General features: G+C 30.3%; 1 protein-coding gene and 1 long non-coding RNA gene across 2 annotated transcripts in view; both read left to right on the top strand.

Annotated features, from left to right (window-relative positions):
* LOC107444961 (uncharacterized) overlaps nucleotides 1-1,807 on the top strand; it is an 8,346-nt gene extending 6,539 nt beyond the window's left edge. Inside the window, exon 4 of the mRNA XM_071181698.1 lies at nucleotides 483-1,807. Within this exon, the coding sequence (XP_071037799.1) occupies nucleotides 483-717 (235 nt within the window). The 3' untranslated portion in view covers nucleotides 718-1,807. The remainder of the gene's footprint in view (nucleotides 1-482) is intronic.
* A 2,652-nt stretch (nucleotides 1,808-4,459) lies between these two features.
* Nucleotides 4,460-23,154, top strand: LOC107444960 (uncharacterized). Its single transcript, XR_001584195.3, has 5 exons — nucleotides 4,460-4,599; nucleotides 4,708-4,799; nucleotides 11,233-11,330; nucleotides 21,396-21,527; nucleotides 22,191-23,154. It is a non-coding gene; the product is annotated as an uncharacterized lncRNA (long non-coding RNA).
* The last annotated feature ends 744 nt before the right edge of the window (nucleotides 23,155-23,898 follow it).

Genomic DNA, 23,898 nt, shown 5'->3' on the forward strand with positions numbered 1-23,898 from the left:
TAATAAAATATATATATATATATACATATATTATGAACAATATAGCGTTATTGAAGAACTCCAAGAGTCTATTGAGAGTCCATAGCATTCTCCCCCACCCAGAAATTCATTGGAAATTAATTGATTTATAGGAAAAACGCATATTCGACATGATATTAATAAGAATAAGGGAAGATCACTATCTAAGGTAGATTATTTTAATACTGCTAAATGGTGACATTTTAGCTCGTATGCTTAAAATTTTGAAACAACCTATTAATTCGTTTTTTTTAATTTGTCAAAGACATGATAAAATAAATATTTTTCAGCCAATTACTTATTTCCTGTTTTTAATTGCATCACATGAAAATGTCCTTTTTCTAACATTCTGTTGTTGCCCTTGAAAATCATAATTTTTTACTTGTGCTAAAACTTTTTATATGCAGCATAATAATGTGTATTTTTTTTTCAACCTATGAAGTAATAATATTGATTATTTGCAGAATTACTCGACTTGTTGAGGCTGACATAGCTGGAAAGTGGTTCAAATCTGATTTGGCGATTTCAAATCTTTGCACCAGTTACTCTGATACAACTCCAAAGCCTTTGGGACTGCAACATCTGTACGGAGTGCTAGTGGTTTGGCTTGTTGGCATGCTTTTTGGAGCAGCAATATTCCTTGTGGAAATACTAACAAAACGTGCGACATATTTCAAGGTTTTTCCGTATAAGAGATAAACGGAAAAAAATTGTTTAACAACTAAAAAAACTTTACGTCTCAAAGTGAAAGATTTATTGTTAAAATGTTTAGACACAAATGATTTGCGAGTGATTTTCATTATACTGAAGAAAGCAACAGGCAGTGCAAAAATATTCAAGGGTTAATTGCGAGATAAAGCCACGAATTTTCTACTGAAAGATGAGCCGCATAAAAATGTAGTAACAAACGTAACAGCAAGTAAAACAGATGTGATTAATTCCTCAAATTTCATTTATTTAAATTCTAGAAATACCACGATAGATGTTTGGTGACAAAGACCATTAGTTCAAAATTATTTTGAACTGAGAAACAAAAACTAAATAATGTAAGATTCTTATTGCTTTGATACCTCAATAGCATCACTTCTTTAAGATCAACTAAAGTCGAACATTAACAACGATCCACAACTGGTTATAAATTTAACAGTTCATTTTTTTTAAGTATATATTTTCTGGGATATCCACTACTACGCTTTCTGCAAAATATTTTATTGAATTGTAGACAATTAAAAATTAAAGTTTACATAATCTTTTGAAATTTTACCAACATTTTAGATGCCTCACCACGAAAGGATTGGAAAAAAGTGGCTATTTTATATAAGCCTTTGAATCATTTACAAGTAGTAGAGTAAGAAATAACTTTAAATCAAATTTATACAAGAAAGAATAATGCATTAAAGCAAAAGTTTAGCTATTTTCCCAAAAATTTTCCTGAAAAGCGTAGAAAGTTTGCAGGCCTGCATTTGATTTAAAGTTATGATTTTAGGGTGTTATAACAATTATAATGTAACAATAAAAAATATATAAATAAATAATTACGTTATTTATTGAACACAAGTCTATAGATCCAAAATAAAATATCATTTTTATTGACATTTTGGAACTCAGTCAACATATCTCTTTAGTGTGACTTCTTACATAACTCCTCAGTAGTTAGAAGTTTTTAATGTGACATAAATATCCTGATTCTATCTGAAAAAAACTTCCTTTATAAAATTATTATACATGGGAATATTTAATAACTTTATCTGTAATTGCTTTATTTTAAAATAAAATATGCAAAACAATATTTTATGTGTTCTTAGTTCATTTTAAAACTGACACGATTAGTGATTTGGTTACAATTATTATTCCTTTAGTAATGTTTCCATCATAGAACTAAATATTTTGTTAAACAGGTCGTAAGTGGTTAGGATACGATTAAATTTAGAGTGATTAACACTTTTTCATGTGAGTGATATTTGACAAGAAAATAGAGAAGTTCAGGTTTTCTGAAAAATACAATTATAGTATATGGGATTATAAGTTTTTAAAAAAGATTAGTTGCAAGCCATCGGAATTGTATGCCTTAAATTTACGAAGAAAAAGAGCAACACTGTCTTCTGGGGTTGGCGACCAAAACATTCCTCCTCAAACCCAAAATTCAGCTTTATACTAAATAGTTTAGATGACATGTGGATATAGCAAAATCTTGAATTCCAAACCTAAAGAACTCAAATGACTCTTGACTTGACATTAAGATAAAAACGTGCATAAAAGTCAATGTATATTAGCAGAACATTTATTTCAATGGGAATTAAGAAATATCTGTGTAGTTTTGAGTTACTTATTAACTTTTCTAGTCGTCCTTTTTACCGGATATTGCATTCAATTCTCACATGCACAAATTGTGTTTGTTTGTTTTTCCTTTTGTACCCAAATGATCAATAAAACGCATTTTTATTTCTGCCAAACAAATGTCATTTTTATCTCATACAGCTTACTACGTCTGTCGATAATGTATCAATCAATCAAACAATTCTCCACGTGCAAGGTCAACCCACAACCTCAATATCATTAAATTCTTCTGAACACGTGTATTTCCCTATACTTTCGTAAGAAAGAAAAATTACGTTACTGGATTCATGACATTGAACAACTAATTACGTACCCGCAATACTAAAAGGAATAAACGATTCCTGAACTGATTGTAATCAGCTCCACGTTTTTACTCATCTTTTTTCAATCAACTCGATATTTATGCATGAATTTCCCTGTCATAGGGTGGAGTGTTATGTATTTGGCAATTCTATTAATGGAAAGCTATAAATTTCTCACAAAAATTAGATAATCCATGTCTCTTTCTAATCTATAATTACATCGCATGAAAACATCCTGTATGTTAATCAATGTCAGAGTATTACTGTTATTGATATTGATATTATTGATATTATATATTGATATTATTGATATTATATATTGATATTATTGATATTATATATTAATATTATTATTGATTTTATATATTGATATTACTTATATTATATATTGATATTATAATATTGATATTATATATTGATACTATTGATATTATATATTGATATTATTGATACTATATATTGATATTACTTATATTATATATTGGCATTATTGATATTATATATTGATATTATTGATATTATACATTGATATTTATATATTATTGATATTATAAGTATTATTTTTTTGTAAGAGAGAAAACTCAGGATCGTTAAGAGATAAAAAATAAGGTTATAGTTGAGCTTTTTTTTTTAAATTTCTATTGTAAGAAAAACGCTAAGCAAAATCACTCTACTTTTTTTTTTCATTTGCAACTGCTGTTAGTACTTTCCATCTGAGCCACGATGGCTCAGGGGATAGAGCGTTCGCCTTCTAATGAGGTGAACCAGGTTCGAATACAAGTAATGGCTGGTCGATACGAATTTCGCATCCTGTTGCACCGACCACAGAGCTGACGGGAAATATCCTCAGTGGTAGACGGATCATGGGTTAGAGTCCCCTTGCCGTCAGGCTAACCGTGGGAGGCTCTCGTGGTCTTCCTCCCCGTGTAACGCAAATGCGGATTGGTTGAAACAAAAAGTCCTCCAAGGCAAATTTCTCCCAATATTTGATCCAGCGGCTCCCGTGCCTTCTGGAACGATTGCAAAATTACAAGGCTACATTGTTGAACATTAGTAGTCGTAAGCCCAAGAATTGGGTCGGCTGTTCAACAACGGTTATAAAATAAAATACTTTCCATCTGTATTGCTATGTGACCTCCTTTTTTAGGGAGGAGGTTACTATAGATTTTCTTAAGATCGAAATATTTTCTCTTATCAGAAAATTACTATTCTGCGTCCTATGAGGAAAGAATTCTCATTTTCACTTACAATGCGTATTGTGCTTGACTTATTCTTACATTTTGCATAAAGAGTCTATCACATTACATAAAAGTATAAATGATAGAATCTAAAAACTGCGTCATTAAAAAATTATTTTTAGAAGGGCAAGTTACACAAACCGAGGCCGAAATTTCATTCATAATTTGCTGAAAAAATATACCATTAATATAACATCACACAAACTTTTAAAATATAATTCTTTTTGTTAAAACATTAAAGTCTTACGTTTTAAAATTGAGCTTTTTGAAAAAAAAATCCTTAACCTCAAAATATCGAATTAACAAAAATAGAAAATAGATAAAACTGACACCGACAAAAGATTTTATACAAGAATAGAAAATCTCTAGTGTAAACAGAAACATAAAATAAAGCTAAAATATCTTTACAAAAAATCTCTCCAAACATCAGTGGAGTCAAAACGGTCATGATTTATGCTTTTTAGCCAATAACTTCTAATTGCTTTGTATTTTATTTGACATAGTCGATATTTCAATCCCTATAATGACTCAAAAAACTGTCATTATCATTTCCTCCTTTTTGGAGTAACAACTTGTTCAATTACTGTAAAACAAACAACACCCTTGGAAATTTTACTCGATACATATAGCTGAACAATTCTTCTTTGGATGGTGCTTTTCTTAAAAGTGACGAAGTTAAAACTGTCTCTATGCTAAGTGTTTAGGTAAGTTGCATCAATTTAGCTATTTTTTTTATTTAATTTGAAAATTATATAAAAAGTTGAAAATTTTATTCTTGACTAAAAGGTTTTCTTATTTTTCACTTATCACAGATAGTTGCCATGACAATAGGATAATCCCTTCTTTCCATAGCGCTTTACTCAAAAGTAATTTATCTGAAACTAGAGCTAAGTTGTGTGTTTAAGTAAGTTATGATCATTTAGAATTTCTTTTTATTTAATTTATCTTATATAGATTTCCGCTAAAGTGTAAAATTAAGTTATTCTGCGGATCTGCAAAATACTTAAATAAGCCGTAGAGTGTCCAAAATAAAAACGGCCCCCTTTTTTTTCCCCTCCAGACGTGGACACGTACCCGTATAACTTTTGATCTATAGATCGCATTTTTAAAATTCGATTTCTCAAGAACTATTTGATCGATTTCGTTCAAATTTTGTATTTGGCCATTTAAATTTGTGTTCTCTAAAAAAATTCAAAAATTTGCATACCTTACAATTCAAAATTTATTTGACTATTATTAAATAAAATAACAAAATGTAATTAATATTTTTTTAATATTTTTTCTGTATGAAATTACCTTTGGATAAACAAATTTTATAATTGCGTACACAAATGTTTCAATTAACTTAAAAAGTTTTTGAGTTATGGCGAAATTTGCATAAAGTAAAATTAACACTAAGAGGTCCAATCTTTGAATCGCTCTCCTGTACAAACTATGGAGACCCTATTTCGCAGATTCCTTATATTTTTGGGGTCAAAAATCCGAATACATGTAAAAAAGGTATGTTTATTCAGAGAAAGTGCATTTTTGTGCCTGATTTCGTAACTTAAAATTTCACCTGCACTAATTAATTATCGTATTTGAGATCATGCCCTCGAGCTATTAAGATTGAGTCCTAGTACGTGAAGATCTGATCATTAGATCAAAAGTTATTCAAGATGATGCGTTTTTTATTTTACGCACGGTACATTACCTACTAGGCACTCCTTTAAGTGAAAAAAATTTATTGGCTGATACAACAGCAGTGTTTATATATTCGCTTAAATTAACATAAAGTCATTTATTTACTTTTTGCTTTTAAGTTGTCAAATTATTTGAATCATCAATCACTTTAAAACTAAAACTTTCAAAAATTCAAATTTTTTAAAGTATTATTACTAAGGCCAGGATTTTGATGACATTTACATTTTTTTGCATTTTTTGCATTTTTGGACACTTTTTGTCCTTTAGAGCGTTTTTTGAGATTTATAGGGCATTTTCTTTAAATTTTGGGGCGTATTTTGCATTTTAAAGCATTTTTAAATTTTTTGTTAATTTTTTTTCTAATTTTTATTATTTTTTATAATTTTTTATTATTACACTGGCTTTCAAACAATGAAGAAAATCTCTGGGATATTAAAAGGTGAAGCAACATCTTTTCAAATTGAGGAAGAATTGTCAGTAAGTGTGACCGTCCTTTTCAAGTACGCACCAATAACATCAGTAGACATTGAAAGAAGCTTCTTCTGGTATAAAAATTTGCTTTCAGACACGAGACGCTCGTTTACATTTCAAAATATTTAAAAAAAATTAATAATCCACTGTAATTCTGATATTTAGTAATATTATGAGATGGAAGTTGTTATATTCATTTAAGTTTCTATACAAAATGAAAATGTTTTGGAGTCAATATATTTTCCTTTTTTTTTTTATTTTAGGATATAAAACATATTTTTCAAACTTTAATGAACGTAGAACAAGTATTGCATTGCTTTATATTTTTGAAACGACTCATAATAATTTTAAAGAGTAAAACATTGTTTTAGTTCAATATTTTTACTTCTATTTAAGTCATGTCATAAGGCATTTTTAGCGCAATTTTCGTATTTTAAGGGCATTTTTTGCAGTTTGTAAGGGCAATTTTTGCACTTTTTAAGGACATTAATTGAGATTTTTTAGGTCATCAAAATCCGGGCTCTAATTATTACAATTAGAACAATTTCAGTTACTTGCTTTTTTATATCTTAGAAGTCTACTCAATACAATAGGAGAACCAGTTGATAGAATAAGAAAAATAAACTTTCAAACTTTGACGATACGAAAACTGTCAATGAAGTAGGAAAATTGCGGAAAGTCCTTGATTCCTCATTTTAAGGGATTGTCCTAATTTATCTGCATATTTAGTAGGCAATATGCATATTAACGGCCTTGGAGCTTTAGCGATTACATATATTAAGTGAACTTGCATATGCGAACAATGCTCAAAATAAAAAACGGAACATTTAAAATAACTTTCGATCCAATGTTCAGATCCTAATTCTCTCGGATTTAATCTCAAAGGTTCAAAGGAGTGATTTCAAATATACTAATTAATTAAGTAACAAAGTTTGAGAGAAATCGGACGAAAATTTCCTGAGAGATCGAAATTTTGAAATAAGACTTTAAAGTTCAATTTCTAAAAAACTATTTGACCGATTTCACTCATATTTTTTATTTTGCCATTTATAATTACATTCTTTAAAATGAAGTAAAAAATTTAATATTTCACAAATCAAAATTTTTCGATTAATATTAAATAAAATAATAAAATTTAATAAATATTTACTAAAAGTTATATTTTGCATGGAGTTATCTTTGGATGAACGAATTTTATAATTGTGTACAAAAAAATTTCAATTCGCTTAAAAAGTTCTCGATATAAGGCGAAATATGCAAAAAGTAAAATTAACGTTATAGGATCCAAACGTTGGTTCTCTCTCCTGACCAAAAACAAATTCTCCTAACTATATTTCCGAGATTGTGGCTAACGCCCATATATGCGGCAACGTTACTTTTAAAAATTAATAAGTAAAAGTACAAGTATTTTTAAAAAAAAGTAACGAGTAAAAAGTAAACAGTTCTTATTTTAAAAAGTAACGAGTAAAAAGTAAAAGTACAAGTACTAAACAAAAAAAGTAACAATTTAAAAGTACATTTCTAGGAAATCGAAAATTTAAAGTAACCTAAAATTTTATTGAATAATATTATGTTCTTTAATGTTTTGCAAAATTTTTGTTATTTATTTAATTATTTTTAATTTTGAAAGTTATGGACATTAATTTATTTTTAAATTCGGAAGAATATTATAATATAATTTTATAATATAATTGTATAATAAAATTTTAAAATCAAATATAATTTTAATATCAAACTTTTTATGGATTTGCACGAAAAGGAAATTTTATCCATTGATTTTAATTTTTAGTTTATTATTTTTATTTATTTAAATTACCATTGATTTAAAATTGTTTTACTCTATAGAAAAGCGTTTTAAAAGCACAAACATAAACAAAGCAAACACGGGGTTTCAGATCGCTTTGTGATCTTTCAGCTAGTAAAAAATAATTGAATGTGCAGTATAAGTTGAAACAGAACAGTCTACAGTTTTATTTGTAACAATGGCTATTGCTGAAGTCATGCGAGAAAATCATTTTCCGAACATTTCTGCTTGACGGAATAATTAAAATTTGTAAACGAATTTTAGTATCAGCGGCTAAATTAATATCTTCGAGTTTTCAAGAGTTAAAATAGTAATTATAATAGTTTTCAATAACACAAATAGTTCTGAAGTTCTTAGAAATTTGACTGGGCGTCGTTTGACAAGGTCGGGCATAAACATAATTTTAGTAAAAAATGTACTAGATAAAAATGTATTTAGTAAAAAATGTATTAAGACAAAAATGTATTATTAGTGAGTTCAAAAAGAAAATTGAAAAACTTAATAACAAAATCCAACATTTTTTACTTGAAATGTATTAAATAAATGCATAAAACTCGAAAATAAATGAGAATAACTTTCTAATTAATATTTTATTCATTTTGCAAAATAATTGCATTTCGAAAGTCGTGTCACTGAGTCTGTTGGGAGATTTTCTCAGAACGTGCTTAGCCACGCTGAATAAGCGCTCCACGGGAGCACTAGAAGGTACTGCAGTATTATGTTTCACATAAAATTTTTTTACGATTGGATATCGGTTCAAAATTTATATGCTTTCCGTTTCGACATTTGAGCTCATGTATGCCATAAATTCTTCTGTCTCTGTGATTGGCATGATGTTTTCAGCTTTAGAAAATTTAAAATCCCTGGGTTTTTTCTGTTAAGTTGTTAGTTGTAGCAGGGTGTTCAGCTTGGAGCTTCCTCCCTAGCTCATTCTTTCAACCAATTAAATTTGATGCAAGGTACCAGACCTGCAGCAATTAATAAATCGTCCTGCCATTTCATATCGCGAAACATTTCGCAGTTCAAAAGAGCCATCCTTTCCCTTTCAGGAATGACAATTTTAAAAGGTCAAGATATTTAAACACGAAGTTAGCTGTGAATGCATATATATTGCACATTAATTTTACAAATTAAAAAAACATAAGCATTTTTTTTTAATTTAATTTTTTTTTAGAAAGCTATCTGAGTTTTAGAAAGAAAAATCGATTTCATTCGACATTTCCGTTACAAATACTTGTACTTTTTCCCTAAAAAAGTAGCGAAAGTACAAGTAAAAGAACTAAATTTAAAAAGTAACGAAGTACAAGTAAAAGTACGTACTTTTTACTTGTACCGGCGGTACAAGCAACGAAAATAAAAGTACTGCCATATATGCTGACGCCTATAGTTTGAGGGTCAAAAATCCAAATCTTTTGAAAGAACTGCATGTTTATACAGAGAAAGTACGTATTAGTTTTTTAACTTAATACAAAACAAATGAAATAAAATAAAAATATGACCACCGAAGCCGACGTCTTCAGGGGGTACCGGCCCCGGTAGCCATTAAAAACAAAACCATTTCTATTTGAGGGAGAAGCAAAAGCTTAAAATATCTCCCTCAGTACCCCGATGGTTTTGTATAGAGGTCCAGGAAAAACAAGATACATTCAAAAGAATAAACAAATTACGAAAAGAAAATCAATAAAAATCATCAGAAAATTAAAAACTCACAGTCACAGTCACAGGAAAATAACAAATAATTAATAATAACAATAATTATACATTTTACATTTGCAGAAGCATGATAGTTTTTCGACTGCTATTAATTAAATAAATATCTGTAAATTGATCTGAAATCAAAACAAAGTGATTTTTCAAAGCTAAAGTGTAAGAGGACGAAATATTTTTTTAAGTTGACATCTAATTTCATATCTTTTTTTTTAATTTAAAGTTTAGTGAAAGAGAATTCTATTTTCTCTGTTGTCTAAATTCTATTCTTCATTGTTGTCTGAAGCCAATTTTCCTCTAAAAGTTGGTTTAATCACTCTCTTTCTTATACTTGGTTTCTATGTTTATTTTATTATATTTATTTTTTGGCCAACCCAATTCTAAGTTTTCGGCTATCAATACTTAACTCCACAGCCTAGTAATTCTGAAAGCTCAAACGACAAGGCAACTCCTTGATCACGCTTTGGGACAAGTTAGCCTTCATGGAGGACTTTTTGATTGGAATTAACCTGCATTTGCTTTACATGAAAAGGAAAACCTCCCACAGTTAGCCCGACTTCACGGCGATTTTATTTTATTTTATAACCGTCGTAGCCGACCTAAATTTTGAATTTACGACTACCAATTTTCAACTCCATAGGCTTGTAATTTACAACTCAATCCTGAAAACAAGAGAGCTCCTGGATCAGTACCCCCAGAGGTATCTATTTGTTATTGGAACTTGGAGAACTTTGTGATCCCGACAGATTTAGCGTGCACCTATTAACATTTAATTCACGGGGATTCTTCAGTCGGCTGGAATCGAACTCAAATGCCCTACCAACCGAGCTATTAACCCATTATCCATCTACCACAGAGGATATTTTATGGCAGCACTGTAATCAGTGCGAACGGAAAGTAGAATTTGATCAGCCAAAGCTAGGGATTTGAACCTGGGACACCTCATTGGGAAGTCAGTCCTCTAGTCCCAGAGCACGTTGCTTTCATTGTTTTCCTCACCATGTAACTCAAATGCGGGTAAGTTGTATTAAGAAGTCCTTCACGAAGAGTAATTTATCCCAATGCTTGTTTCACGAATTCCCTTATCTTATGGATTGGGTTCAAAATTACAAGGCTTCGAAATTGAACATTAATAGTCGCAAACGTAATAAACAGGTCGGATGTTCAACGCGGGATGCGAAATATCAAAGAAAATATAGAGTTTCAATTCATTTTTTTTAATTACTGAAAAATTAGATTCTTACATTGATTTTAATGATTTTTAATTAAAATGGAAGGTAATATTGCCATAGTAGCGATTTTTTAAGATGTTTAATAATTCCTAGGAAATATTTAAGCCTTCTGCTCATTTTGAAGAATGGTTAGTTCTTTACTGCACAAAAATGTTAAAGCCTTTATTTTTATTCCTTTTTGCGCAAGAGATTTGGAGTAAATCCTAAGAGAAAATTCTATTTTGTGTTTCATGTATATTGTTTCATTTCGGTAGAATGTTTTTGTAAATTTTCGAAGATTCGCTTTTATTAATTTTATTTAAATAAACGCTAAGTATTTTTGAAAATATTTAAAATAATCAATCATGTATTTCATGGCATTTACATGACCTAAATATCTTTGTCTTATTTTAATGTGTCTATCTCATATGCGATTTTTAAAAAAATATATGTATTTTTAGGTTTTTCAGGAAGAATGCATCTTCAAAAATCTACCATCCTGCAAATGATGGAAATTGCACTCTTAAGTGTAGCAATTTTCCCATATTGCTTTAGTAAGGTATGTTTTCTTCATTTTTTAGAGGATTTTCTTTTTTCAAAAGTCGATCTTTCAATCAAACATTGAGATTGTTTAAATATTGGAGAAGGGAAACAATATTGCACTTGAATGTGGCAGAATAGCAGCGAAACGGTGACTTTGTCGCAAAACGTTACAGAGTTCTAACAGAAAGATTTCTCTTTTAAAAAAGTAAAAAAAATTTAGTTCTCAGTTTTACAGAAATTTGCGCGTAATATTTGAATCATGCATTTAGATAATCACTCTTTTCACGAGTTCAATTTACGCCGATAATGTCGTAAATCGATGTAATGTTTCTGTTGAATTTTCGGCAGTTATTGAAATTGATTTCTACGCGATCTTTAAGTATCCCGGTACATTTCAAATAATATTAAAATTCAAATCATTTGAGTATTTAGTTTTTAGGGCAACAATTTTGTCGAATTTTTGGCAGTTACTGCAATTTTTTTTCTCCATAGTTTTTAAATCCGTAATTTTTAATACGATATTACGATATACGATATTACGATATACGATATACGATATTACGATATACGATATTACGATATTACGATATTACGATATTACGATATACGATATACGATATTACGATATTACGATATACGATATTACGATATACGATATTACGATATACGATATTACGATATACAATATTACGATATACGATATTACGAAAAACGATATTACGATATACGATATTACAATATACGATATTACGATATACGATATTTAATACTATATTACGATATACGATATTTAATACGATATTACGATAAACGATATTTAATACGATATTACGATATACGATATTTAATACGATATTACGATATACGATATTTAATGCGATATTACAACAACCTTATCTAGAAACGAAACACACATTTGAGTAACCCTTGAGGAGTCCGATTCGCGTGATTTCGTCGTCGATCGTTTTTTCGGCAACGGATTTCATGATTTTTAGTTAATATTCATTGTTATGATTATTTACGAAATTCGAGAATATCACTCATAATATTAGAATAAAAAATTATTACATGTTCAATTAAAAAAATTTCAATAGTTTTTTTTTTTTGTTATTTGTTATTATTAAAAGTATCTCGCAGAAAGATATTAGTGCTAGAGAGTTTTGTCAAAAAATTCTGAAACAGGGATAGCACTTCAATGTGGTATTTTCACACCATCTCTACAAAATATTAGAAAAATAAAGATTTATAAACAGCGATTCTTTTTCAAATCTTGGTATCAGTTTTTTTTTATTGTTTTTCAAAATTATACCGATTGTCCTAGTTACTACATTTTGTACACCTGTCGCTTTTGTAAAATTTGGAATTGAACGTCTATTTCCGAGCGCTCGTAAAATTTTTATTTTAATTCATATTTTCTGAAGCTAATGAAGTTTTTATATTATTAAGTATTAACTGTTATGGTTGGATATTGCAAATTTTATCCTGTACACTTCACGGATAAAAGAATAGTAAAACAAAATGAGTCACAATACAAAGGAATTTTTATATATTTATTGGCCAAATAGTTAAAAAAAAATTTATTTCTACAATGCATAGTCATATTGCAAAACATTTTTCCATTATTTAACTTTTTATTTTTGTTTTCATACTTATTTGCTTTTTTTGTTGGAGACAAGGGGCGACATCACGCCGACAATTTTTAATTTTTATATATTTTTTTGGTCAATTTTTTAGTCTATTCTTTTTATAGAGCACAGAGCAATTGTCAGAACATGACTTTTTTTTTTACTTTGTAGAAGCACGTGAAATATGCTTTTCAATTTCTTTCTGAATATTTCATTAAAATTTTTCTGAATATTTTATATCTTTATTGGAGCTGCTTGGTGACCACAATTTTTCTCTTGATACATCTCTTTTTCTATTCTTTTTCATCTTCACTGTTTTTATAGAATTGTTAGAAGCGCATGGTACATTAGTTTCTCTCCTTTTCGGTATAGGTAAAAAAATACCTATAGCTGTTCTACTCTTATACTATTAGCTGATTTCCTTTAAAGGTTGGGTATACAGCTACCATCAACGGTATAATACTACCTACAACCTTTACAAAATCTATTTTTAAAATTTTGAGAAAACGTAGTAATAAGTACAATTCCTGTACATTGTTGCTTCAAATCATTTTTTTCCTATGTTTCCGTAGAAACATATGCATGAGATAAGTTTCAGTTGCTGTTTAAAATTTAGCACATGGGTTGTATTTGCTTTGAAAGAAATTTCCAGAATAGTTTTTTGATTTTCTTATTCTTCTTGAATTTTTAAACCTCTACCATCCATGTTTTAAGCATCCGACATCTATTGAAGTTATTGTCTTTAAATGCAACATTTAGTTAGTTTTGTTCTATATTAATTTTGTTCTTATATTGCTCCTGCGCAAAAACATATGGATATCTGCATGGAAATTTAGCATAGTACATTTAAACGAAAAGTAAACTGATAAATTGCAGAATTGGAAGAAAAGAAAAACACTTAAAAAAAACTTAATTTCCGCGTTTTTGCGACGGATGTTTTGTATCCTTTGATTTTTTTGGTCTAAGTCCTTTTTTTATGAGTCGCCATTTCCTCTTGAAAAAGTTCTTCTTAGGTGGTTTGGATTTTTCCACACTTGGTTCGTCATCCTTCACTCTTAATGGTTCGTTGTCATCAAAGTCCTTCAATATCTCAACACGAGAGTTCTCTTGGTTATTAGAAGCTCTTCCCTCGCTAAGGTGTAGTTCTAACGGGGTGAGCTGTGAAACATTGCTGATGTCAGATGAATTTTCATGTTTCATTTCGCCAGAGTTGATCTTATTGCCAATGTTCAGTTGGTTAACACTAGCTTTTCCATCCATTTGTTCAGAGGACAATTGAGGAATATTGCAGTTGTTTGTCGCATTTTCTTCACTTTCAAATTCTGTGGGCTCATCAGAGTTGGTGTTATTCTCTGTGTCCATTTCATTAGTATGCTTAACTCTTCCCTGACTCACTTCCTTCCGGATCAGGGCGAGCAGTGAAAGAAAGTAGATGTTAGGTTTGTTTTCCTCACGTCCAATTTCTTTGGTTATGTCAGAGTTGGTGTTGTTTTCTGAATTCTTGTGATTTACAAAGTAAACCTTTTCCTCAGTCAGATCTATTCGAATTTGGGAGAGCTGTGAAAAATCGCTGATGTTAAGCGCATTTTCAACAATCTCCTTTCCCTTGGATTCATCAATGTTGATCTGAGAAGGATTACAGTTGTCAAGTTTAATTTTGTCTGTCTCAATCTGGTTCTTTTTATTCTCTTCATTAACTCTTCCCTCATTTAATGCTGTTTGTAATGGGGCGAGCTGCGAAACACTGCAGATATTGGGAGCATTTCTTTCAAGTTCCATTTCTAATTCATCCTCTATAGTAGTCATTTGATTGGTATAAACTCTTCCCTGGCTCAATTCTGTTTTATGCGGGGTGAGCTCTAAAGTGTTGCAGATGGTGATTGCAGATGGTGATGTTGATTCTAGATCCGTCTGGATCGCTTTATCCACTTGATTGTTCAGAACTCTTCATCCGCTGATGTTCTGCGTTGGCCGGGTGAGTTGAGAAAAGTTGTCATTGTCCACTGTTTTTTTGGATTTCTTCCTTTTTATGCTAAAATAATTGTTAAAGTAAACAAGTAAACTTGTTAGTTTGGATGTAAAATAAAAATAAAAATTTTCTTCAAAATTTTAAGTAAAGATAGACAAATCTTTCTTACGTTCGCAAATTAGCTTAATCTCAATTTTCCTTTCTTTTTGTTATGTATAATGTTCAAAATTTTTGTCTCTGTATGGGCTAATTGAAATCTAAAAAAAAAAAACACACACAATTTTTTTTCAAAATCGATTTCGTATTAGTACTTTTTATGGAACAAATCTGATCTCGCATGGTTTTTCCAGACGAGTTAAGTACCGTTAATGTCTACGAAATTGACACTTCTTCAGAGTTTAAATCTCCACTTTAAATAAACACTTTCTTCTTTTTGACTTTTTACCGTTATTTTTACTAATCTAAAAAGTCTTTTAATTTATCATATTTTTCGCTCGATAAATGGAATAGTGTAATGATATTTTTTCTCCTAATTGATTCATTAATACTTAGTAATAACAATTAAGGTATTTATTATAGCAACTAACAAAAAAAAAGAAATTTTAAAATTTGAGTTAATATTGATAATAAAAACTGATTACACTATCTTTACTGAAATCAATAAAGTTTATATTTAAACTTTATTGATTTCAGTAAAGCCTTTGATTTATTTAAGAGACAGAAATTATGGGAAATTTTATCACTTTATAATATACCAGATTAACGTAATCAAACATATGTATGATAACAGCAAAGCATGTATAGAAATAAGTGGAGAATTAACTGAATTCTTTTTGGTAAAAACTGGCGTGAGACTGGGATGTGTTTTATCAGGATTTTTATTTATACTGGTGATAGATTGGATTATGCGAAACATCTTGAAAGATGAAAAAAGAGGAATAAGGTGGAATTTCACAACTACTTTAGAAGACCTTGATTTTGCTGATGATATCGTACTTTTTTCATCCAAATGTACAGACCTTCAGCTTAAAACAGACAAATTCAACAAATATTCAAATAGTGTAGGTTTATTCATAAACAAGAAGAAAACTAAAGTAAAGGGAATAAATCGAAAGAAAAATGTCAAAATTAAAATTGAAAATCACGAAATAGAGGACATAGAGTCATTTAGCTATTTAGGTTCTATTGTAGATAAAAAAATAAAAAAAAGGTGGAAGTAGTGAAGATATTAGACAGAGAATAATCAAAGCAAGAACATGTTTTAAGGGATTACATAAATTTTGGAGAGAGTCAAATATTGAAATAAAGACAAATATAGTTGTTTACAAAGCTATTGTTAGAGCAGTACTATTATATGAAGCAGAAATCTGGAAACAGACTAAGTTCGAATGAGGAATATCTGGCTGGGAGGAAGCAAGATCTATTGCTAGAGACAGGAGGCGTTGGAGGGATATGCTAGAGGCCTTAAAGAGGTAAAAGACAGTGTTATCGCTTGAACATTCTGCAATAGCACTATAATGAATTTCTGGATGAACAATGATTATGGTCAGACAAATTTAAGACTCTTTTTATACAAATTAATCAACCATCATTTAAGCAAGATAAACCGTTTGGGTTTGACCTTTACCTTACACATAATCAAAAATCAAGCTAAAAAGGAATTTATATTAATGATTAGAAATTTATGATCAAAATGACAGTCAGCAATTTATTGAGAACAAAAGCACATTAACAGAAACTTTATAGAATGCTTTTCAAAGTTCATTCATAATCAATAAATGGTTTATTAAATCATGCTTTTGATTGCACAGTTCTTTGATTGTACAGTTAGCAGTCCATTTTTTTATTTTAAGAAGATATTCAGCTTATTGATTGTACAAAGATCTGTTTTAATTCATAAGAATTGATAAGCAATGCATTGGCATTGAAGTAAGTTATTCAGTTACACAGCTGAATGATTTTTTTTAGATATTTATAAATGATTATAAAGCAATGGTTTTTATTGTTTATCTTATTTGAAAATTCTTTTGTCAAAATGTGTGTTTCCATAATCATTTTACTCCGAATATTACTTATTACATAAAAATTATCAGCTTGATTTGCAAATTACGTTTGTGATACCTTTCTAATAAATTCTTTTCGTATGTGATTCCCATAATCACCATCTTCCATGTATTCTTGTCCATGTAAAAATATAGAAACAAGAGGAGTCGAAATTCGATATGTAAGCAGTAAATAAATAAAAAACGTTTAAAACATTTTTGACAAATCATTTTTAGAGGAGCTAAGATTCAATATATGAAAAACAATTTATTACTGGAAAAAAACAAGAACATGTTTTTGGCAATTACTTTTCTCTTCTTGATATCACAGTATATGATGTTTTTAATCCCTCTCCTCTTTTTAATGATTCACTGACTTTGGAGGGAATTTTTTTTCCCTTCTCCTCCCTGTGACTTCCACAAAAATATAGTTTTACTTCTATTAGAACAAATATTGTATAATTTAGTATAGCATTATGGAAGATACGAATTTCAAATACTGTCGTCATTCATATGTTGCACTTAGCCCAAGGAAATTTTAAGGACATCATAACGTTACAAAAGTAAATTTCAAACGTTACATGAATTTTTTTTGTCTTGTTTTTAACTGCAATGAAATTTTTTCGATTTTTTTTTATAAAATTAAAATTTTTCATCCTTAATTTTACTTTTTATTTCCTAATTAACTTAATTTATGTTTTATAGCACTTATTATGGAGAAACTTCAAACTGAAAGTGAATAGTGATATTTAACAATAAGTAATGTACTTCAGCTCCAAAGATAAAATAGAGAAATATAATACTCACATTTTTCTCCAGATGTAGCGGAAAATATTAGGCATGATAGCTTTTTGAAACTTTTTGAAGTTGGTAATCGTAACTACGTCGCAAGAAGGTTTTGAGGAAATGGAAGGATTATATTGTTAAAATGACAGACGATGATATGCCTCATTGTTGTTTGTCTCGTTGGGAAATTATTTTAAAAATTAATAGGTTTCGATTGTTATCATACACTTGGAATTTGTAAATGCAACAATACTTCTTTTTTATTATTTAGTCAAAATTTAAACAAAGTTTATTTGGTACTCGTCATGAAATAAAAGATGCTTTTGATGTTACTATAATTTTATTATATTTTACCCTTACTTTTCACAAATTTCACTTTATCTTTAAGAGAAATTATTTTAATATTAAAAAAAATTATTAGTTTTGAAAATTCAACAGAAGAGCTAACTTGACCCAAATACACCGAAGAGCCATTACATTATGACCACCCCGCTAATAAAATGTAGGACCATCTTTAGCCCTCAAAACAGCTAGCACCTGCCGTGGCATTGATTCCACAAGGTGCTGCTATTTAGTCTGAGGTATCTAGTACCAAGCGCTCACCAACTGGTCCTGAAATTCCCCCACATTGCGAGGGGGTAGCGTGGCAGCACGAATTTGGTTCTCCAAGTAGGACCACAAATGCTCAATTGGATTAAGGTCAGGTGAATTTGGGGGCCAAGACATGACTTGAAAGTCACTGGAATGTTCCTCGACGATTCGATCCTTATGACATGGTGCATTATCCTGTTGGTAAACACCATCCCCCGCAGGAAAAACTGTTGCCATAAATGGGTAAACCTGGTCTGCAACTATGTTCAAGTAGCTTACAGACGTCATGAATTGTTCTATGAGGATTATGGGTCCTAATGTGCCCCCTGAAAACATTGTTCCTGGGCGAGAAATTATGAAAACCTTGGCGAGTCCATTATTACAGATAGAGGGTGGTCATAATGTAATGGCTCTTCGCTGTATTTTAATATATATTCAATGAAATTAATGATATCGAAGTCTTATTTTATAATCATGTTATAAGCCGTTTAAGGAAATGATTTTATCATGTAGCACTTACAAGGGAACACACTGCGGTGTTCAGGGAGCGCTTGCCGAACAATTTGCTTTATGAAATTCAATCAAATTTCTTGCTAGGTAACTAAGGAAATATTAGTAAAATTTTTCTTTTCTATAATATCAGATTTTTCCCATATCTGTGAAGCAATGGTCTTACCTGAAAAAAGAGCTAAATGCAGCAGGAATCGCTCTTATTTTACATTTAATTATGCTTGTTAAATAAATATTATCGAGTTAATTAAATACAGTGCCGTATCGCACATCAAATTTATTGAAGTTTATTGAAATTTATTGAATCATTCTCGTCTGCGTCTTTTACTTAACTTAGATTTATAATTTGTTTAAGTATTTTATTGTAACCATGTTATATTTTTGTTTTGTGTACCTGGCAACTTCGATGCATAATTAGCTTGTTTATGTTTGTTAAGTAAGAAATATAGTGAAAGAATTTAAATCTTCATGAAAAAATATAGAATGCGTCACTAAAGAGATTTGAGGTAAAAATATACTTGAGGGTGTCCCTTGGCGAAATTGGCGACTTTTGCTTGGCGCCATTCCTGTTTGCGCGCAACACCGTGGTAACAGGAATGGCGGCGAAAACATAATGATATTTCAATAAAACATTCCAAAAATTTCAACAAAACCTCGACCAAAACTTTATAAAATTGCAATGAACCTGTGGCGTAACTACTATTATAAATATTGAATACCAATTCACTAGTATATAAGACATGCTAACTTGACACTAGTATATAAGACATGTTAATAAGACATGTACCTTTTGATAGATGATGGTTGACATAGTCGATTATCAAATTCTCTCAAACCCAATGTAAGCAAAATCATTAAACCCAATAAAATGCATTTTGAATCGAATCAAAAATTAATGGAGTAAGCAAGCACAGGAAGAAAAGGAAAAAAACAACTCACTTCTTCATTAAGCTTGAATATTCTCAGGCACAGAATACTCGAATAGCAGTTAGATACTGTCTAAATTTATCATGAATAGAATCTGTGTACCTCCATCGCCACATGAAGTCCCTTTTTATGACTGCCCACATACCTTCGATCTTATTGACCAGAAGCAAAAGCAACCTTACCAGCCGGTATCCAACGTAGAACTAACGGACTTCTGAAATTATATATACTGCTGAACATTTAAAAACAACGCTAAAATATAAACCAATCAACATCACGGTTGGGTTTCAACATCACCCAGCTTGGCTACCAACCGCGATCACAATTTGGCGAGAATCAAGGGGCACCCTCAAATATAGTCTACCCAGATTTGATACTTGCCAGGTTTGTATCACTCAAAATAGAATGAAAAGAAATTTGCAACGTAACAAAACGTAAGGTAAACAAATCTCGCGTTTCAACAACAAATAAAGATGGAGATAAAGCCCCTGAATTGGACAGGCCGACTTATAATTCATTTCGGAGCAGAAACTTTTCCTCTAATAATGAAGAGCTACAAGATTTGGTAACTTATCGCTACAAACGACTTTAACCTCAGCTATAGGATAATCAGTAAAGAAAAGCGTGCATCGAATAACATTGTTTTTCAGAAACTTTTTTTCTTTTTGTGCTTATACACATTCACTGCACATTTTTCTACCGATTTAAAGTTTTAAATAAAAAAAAACTGTGCATGTGTTATATTCTAATTACATAAATTTTTTTAATAAATTATTTCAAAGTAAATTTGGTACTAAATTTTATTATTTTAGTTAGATATGGGTTTATTAAATTTCTTTTCAGATTTTTTTAAAAAAAAATTAAAATGGAAACATATTTTGATCTGAAACATTTTTAAGTATGTTTTTATATTCAAATTAATTAAATTTTTCAAGCAATATTCTAAACGTAATTGTCTACAATCATGAGAAGCAATAAATTAGTACAGGAAATTAGAAGCAATAAATAGTATAAATAAAACATAGTATAGGAGCCTTAGATCTAGATACCGTGCACTACGTTACTTGCAAATATCCCATTCCAAAATATAAGAATGAAATTTCAAATAAAAACAATCTTTTTATTTCCAATGAGCTGCACAAGTGCAGATATGAGCAGACCTTGTGCGTTCTCCAGAAGTGGTATCCACTCTTTCAGGACCACCACAATGGGTGAGATACCGTTGGCCATGTTAATTTGGACGTCTAGTTTCTGCCACACTAGATGGCAGCACCGAGACTCTTATTTGGATGCTAAAGTGCACTAAGAATTTTAATTTTGCCGGAAACGCCAAGAACCAATAAGGCACTCCAGGGATCTTTCACATGCCGCATAATAATACGACATGGCCGCTGAGGATTTTCTGCATCCCGAAAATCCAGTGTCTGGGCCGGGGATCGAACCCCCAAAAATAATCTTAGAGTTCATAAATAATAATAAAAGCAATTTTAAAATGGAGAAATCGCGCTAGACGTCATGTCGCTTCAAAACAAAAACAATGGCTGTTGCCAAATTGTCTGATTCACTGTTGCAACTTCTATTTATAATAATTCTGTTAGGATTTAGTACTCTTTTTTGTAATTTTATTTAAGCCTTCTGAAATTATAAGAAATCAAGAGGACAAATCATACAACCAGCTAAAGGAAGGGATTCTTCACAACAATAACAAAATCGTCATCTCATGTACTTTTGGAGAAAAAGTAATACTTATCATCGACAATGAAGTAAGTAGTTATATCTTATTATGCAAATTGACAATTAAATTCGCACTAAAAATAAATTTACCGAGATTCCGACAACTGAATTTATAGCAAATCCCAAAAATAAAACTTTACAAAAATACCAGAGATACTGAACACTTTTTTAGAACCCTATTCACATTTATGCAAATAGGAATGAGGATTTGTCCCGCAGTGGTTAAGATATGGTTCCCAACAGATAACCGAAGTCAAGCATCACTGACTGCGGTCAGTGTGCGGGTGGCTGATCACTTGGATCAGTCTGAGTAGGGACCGAGGGTGTGCGGTATTGGTCCTCGTTAAACTGTTCTACCGTAAAGTGTTCGACTTCGTGTGTAGGTTGTCGGGCTATCGAAGCGGGGGTGCCATCCCCTCTGCAGAGGATCAAAATTGTGATGGCATGTCTTCGGATCATCCTCAGGGATGTTTCCTAGACCGTCGCCAATAGCCCATTGTGCAGCTCTAGTGCGACGCAAATGAACTACTACTACTACTACAGGAATGAAGAATCAAGTTATTTTTAAAGAAACCTATTATAAAAAGTTATTATCATTAGAAAACCATTAACTTAATCATGAACTTTTCCTTGTTTTTTATTTAACTTTTCATTTGGACTGATTTTTCATTATTTTATTTTTATTTTTTCAGAACTCAAGCTTGCAAGCAATGGATCAGAATCTTGAAAAACTCATAAATAAGTCATGTACATTGCTTTCGATTTCCTCGTAAAATGGCCATTGCACATTGATCTCTGAAATGCATGTAAATAATGAATTAAATATATCGTTGGACAATCTTCAACGCTTCTACGAATTTGATCCCCTGCCTAAGGAGATTTCTATAATCAATCTCCAGTTTCACAAAAATAATTGATTCACGTCTTCACAAATTGACCACCTATGTGGATGAAATTGGTGCATAACATGAGATCAACTGGCGCAGGTTTGACTTGATTTAGCTTTACAAAACGTATCAAGTGCATTAAGAAAACGGATAAGATCTTTATTTTTTATGAATTCTTTTGAAATTTTCCCTGTTATCGTAAATGATTGAAATCAAGAGGATGTCGATTTTCACCGGTGAATGTCAAGAATCACATACTCGCTTTGGTGAATGTCCAAAATATTTGTTATATCCTATTTGATATTAATTTATTCGTTGATATTATTATTTTTATTCGATAGTTAAATATTTTCTGAGGATAGATTACGAAAAATATCAGTGTTAAGAGTACCGATTAAATGCATGACGGATAGTGATACTTTTAACTTTAAAAGAACATGAGTGTAGGGTATACCGGACACCGAGTAGGGTATACCGGACACCAAGTACACCGGGCAGTGGTACTTAAATAGACCTTGTACTCATATATATTTCGGAGCCTCGGTAGCGCAGTAGGCAGCGCTTTAGACTCATATATATTTCGGACATTTAACAAAGCGAACATGTGATTGTCAACATTCACCGGTTACAGTGCTGGTAGAAGTCAACAACCGCCAATTCCAGTCATTCAAAGTGACATTGCACTAGTATTGTACTAGTAAGTAAGTTTCTGAACTGTATATAATTATGCTTTATGAGTATTTAATAATAAAGTTATTCTCGATCTTTTCTTTTTTGTCTAGGCACACTTTTAACGATTTTGACATTAGACGGCACACAAAGAAAAAAATAATAAGTTTAAGAGTTATTGACTTGCTTTACATACTTTTTAATTTAGTTGTTTATTTACCTCTTTTTTGCTTTTCATTAATTGTCAGCTTGTTTTTTATATTTATTAATTTTTAGTTTTTTTTTTTTTTACATTAATTATTATTTTTGTGACTCCTTGTTAACTTGCGTTTTTGCTAATTATTAATTGTTAGCTTGTTTTTTTAGTAATCCTTTGCTAATTTGTCTTGAAACTATTAATTGCATAGATTATTTTAATTGATAGCTTTTATTTCCCTTTGTAGGTTAATGTTTAGCTTGTTTTTTTTTGTTAATTTATAATTTTAATAGTCATTAAATTTCCTACTTATTTTAACATTTTAAGATTGTCGCCGACAAAGATGTAAAGCCATGGAAAAATTATAAAAATTATAAAAAGTATATATATATATATATTCACACACTTTTCTTTCNTAATTAATAATTTTAAGTTATAAAATCTCCAACCTATTTTAAAATTGTCAGAGACATTGCCGATATAGAATTTTATGCCGTTAAAGATTGGAAATGTTATAAAATATATATATATATATATATATACTTTTCTTTAATTTAAGCTTTACTGGTAATAAAAAAAGCATAATAATTTTTACTATATCATTTCTAAAATTTGGCGGCACACAAAAGTGCCGCAGTAAAGTGGTTG

This window comes from Parasteatoda tepidariorum, chromosome 6, assembly GCF_043381705.1.
Source record: "Parasteatoda tepidariorum isolate YZ-2023 chromosome 6, CAS_Ptep_4.0, whole genome shotgun sequence".
Lineage (NCBI taxonomy): Eukaryota > Metazoa > Arthropoda > Arachnida > Araneae > Theridiidae > Parasteatoda > Parasteatoda tepidariorum.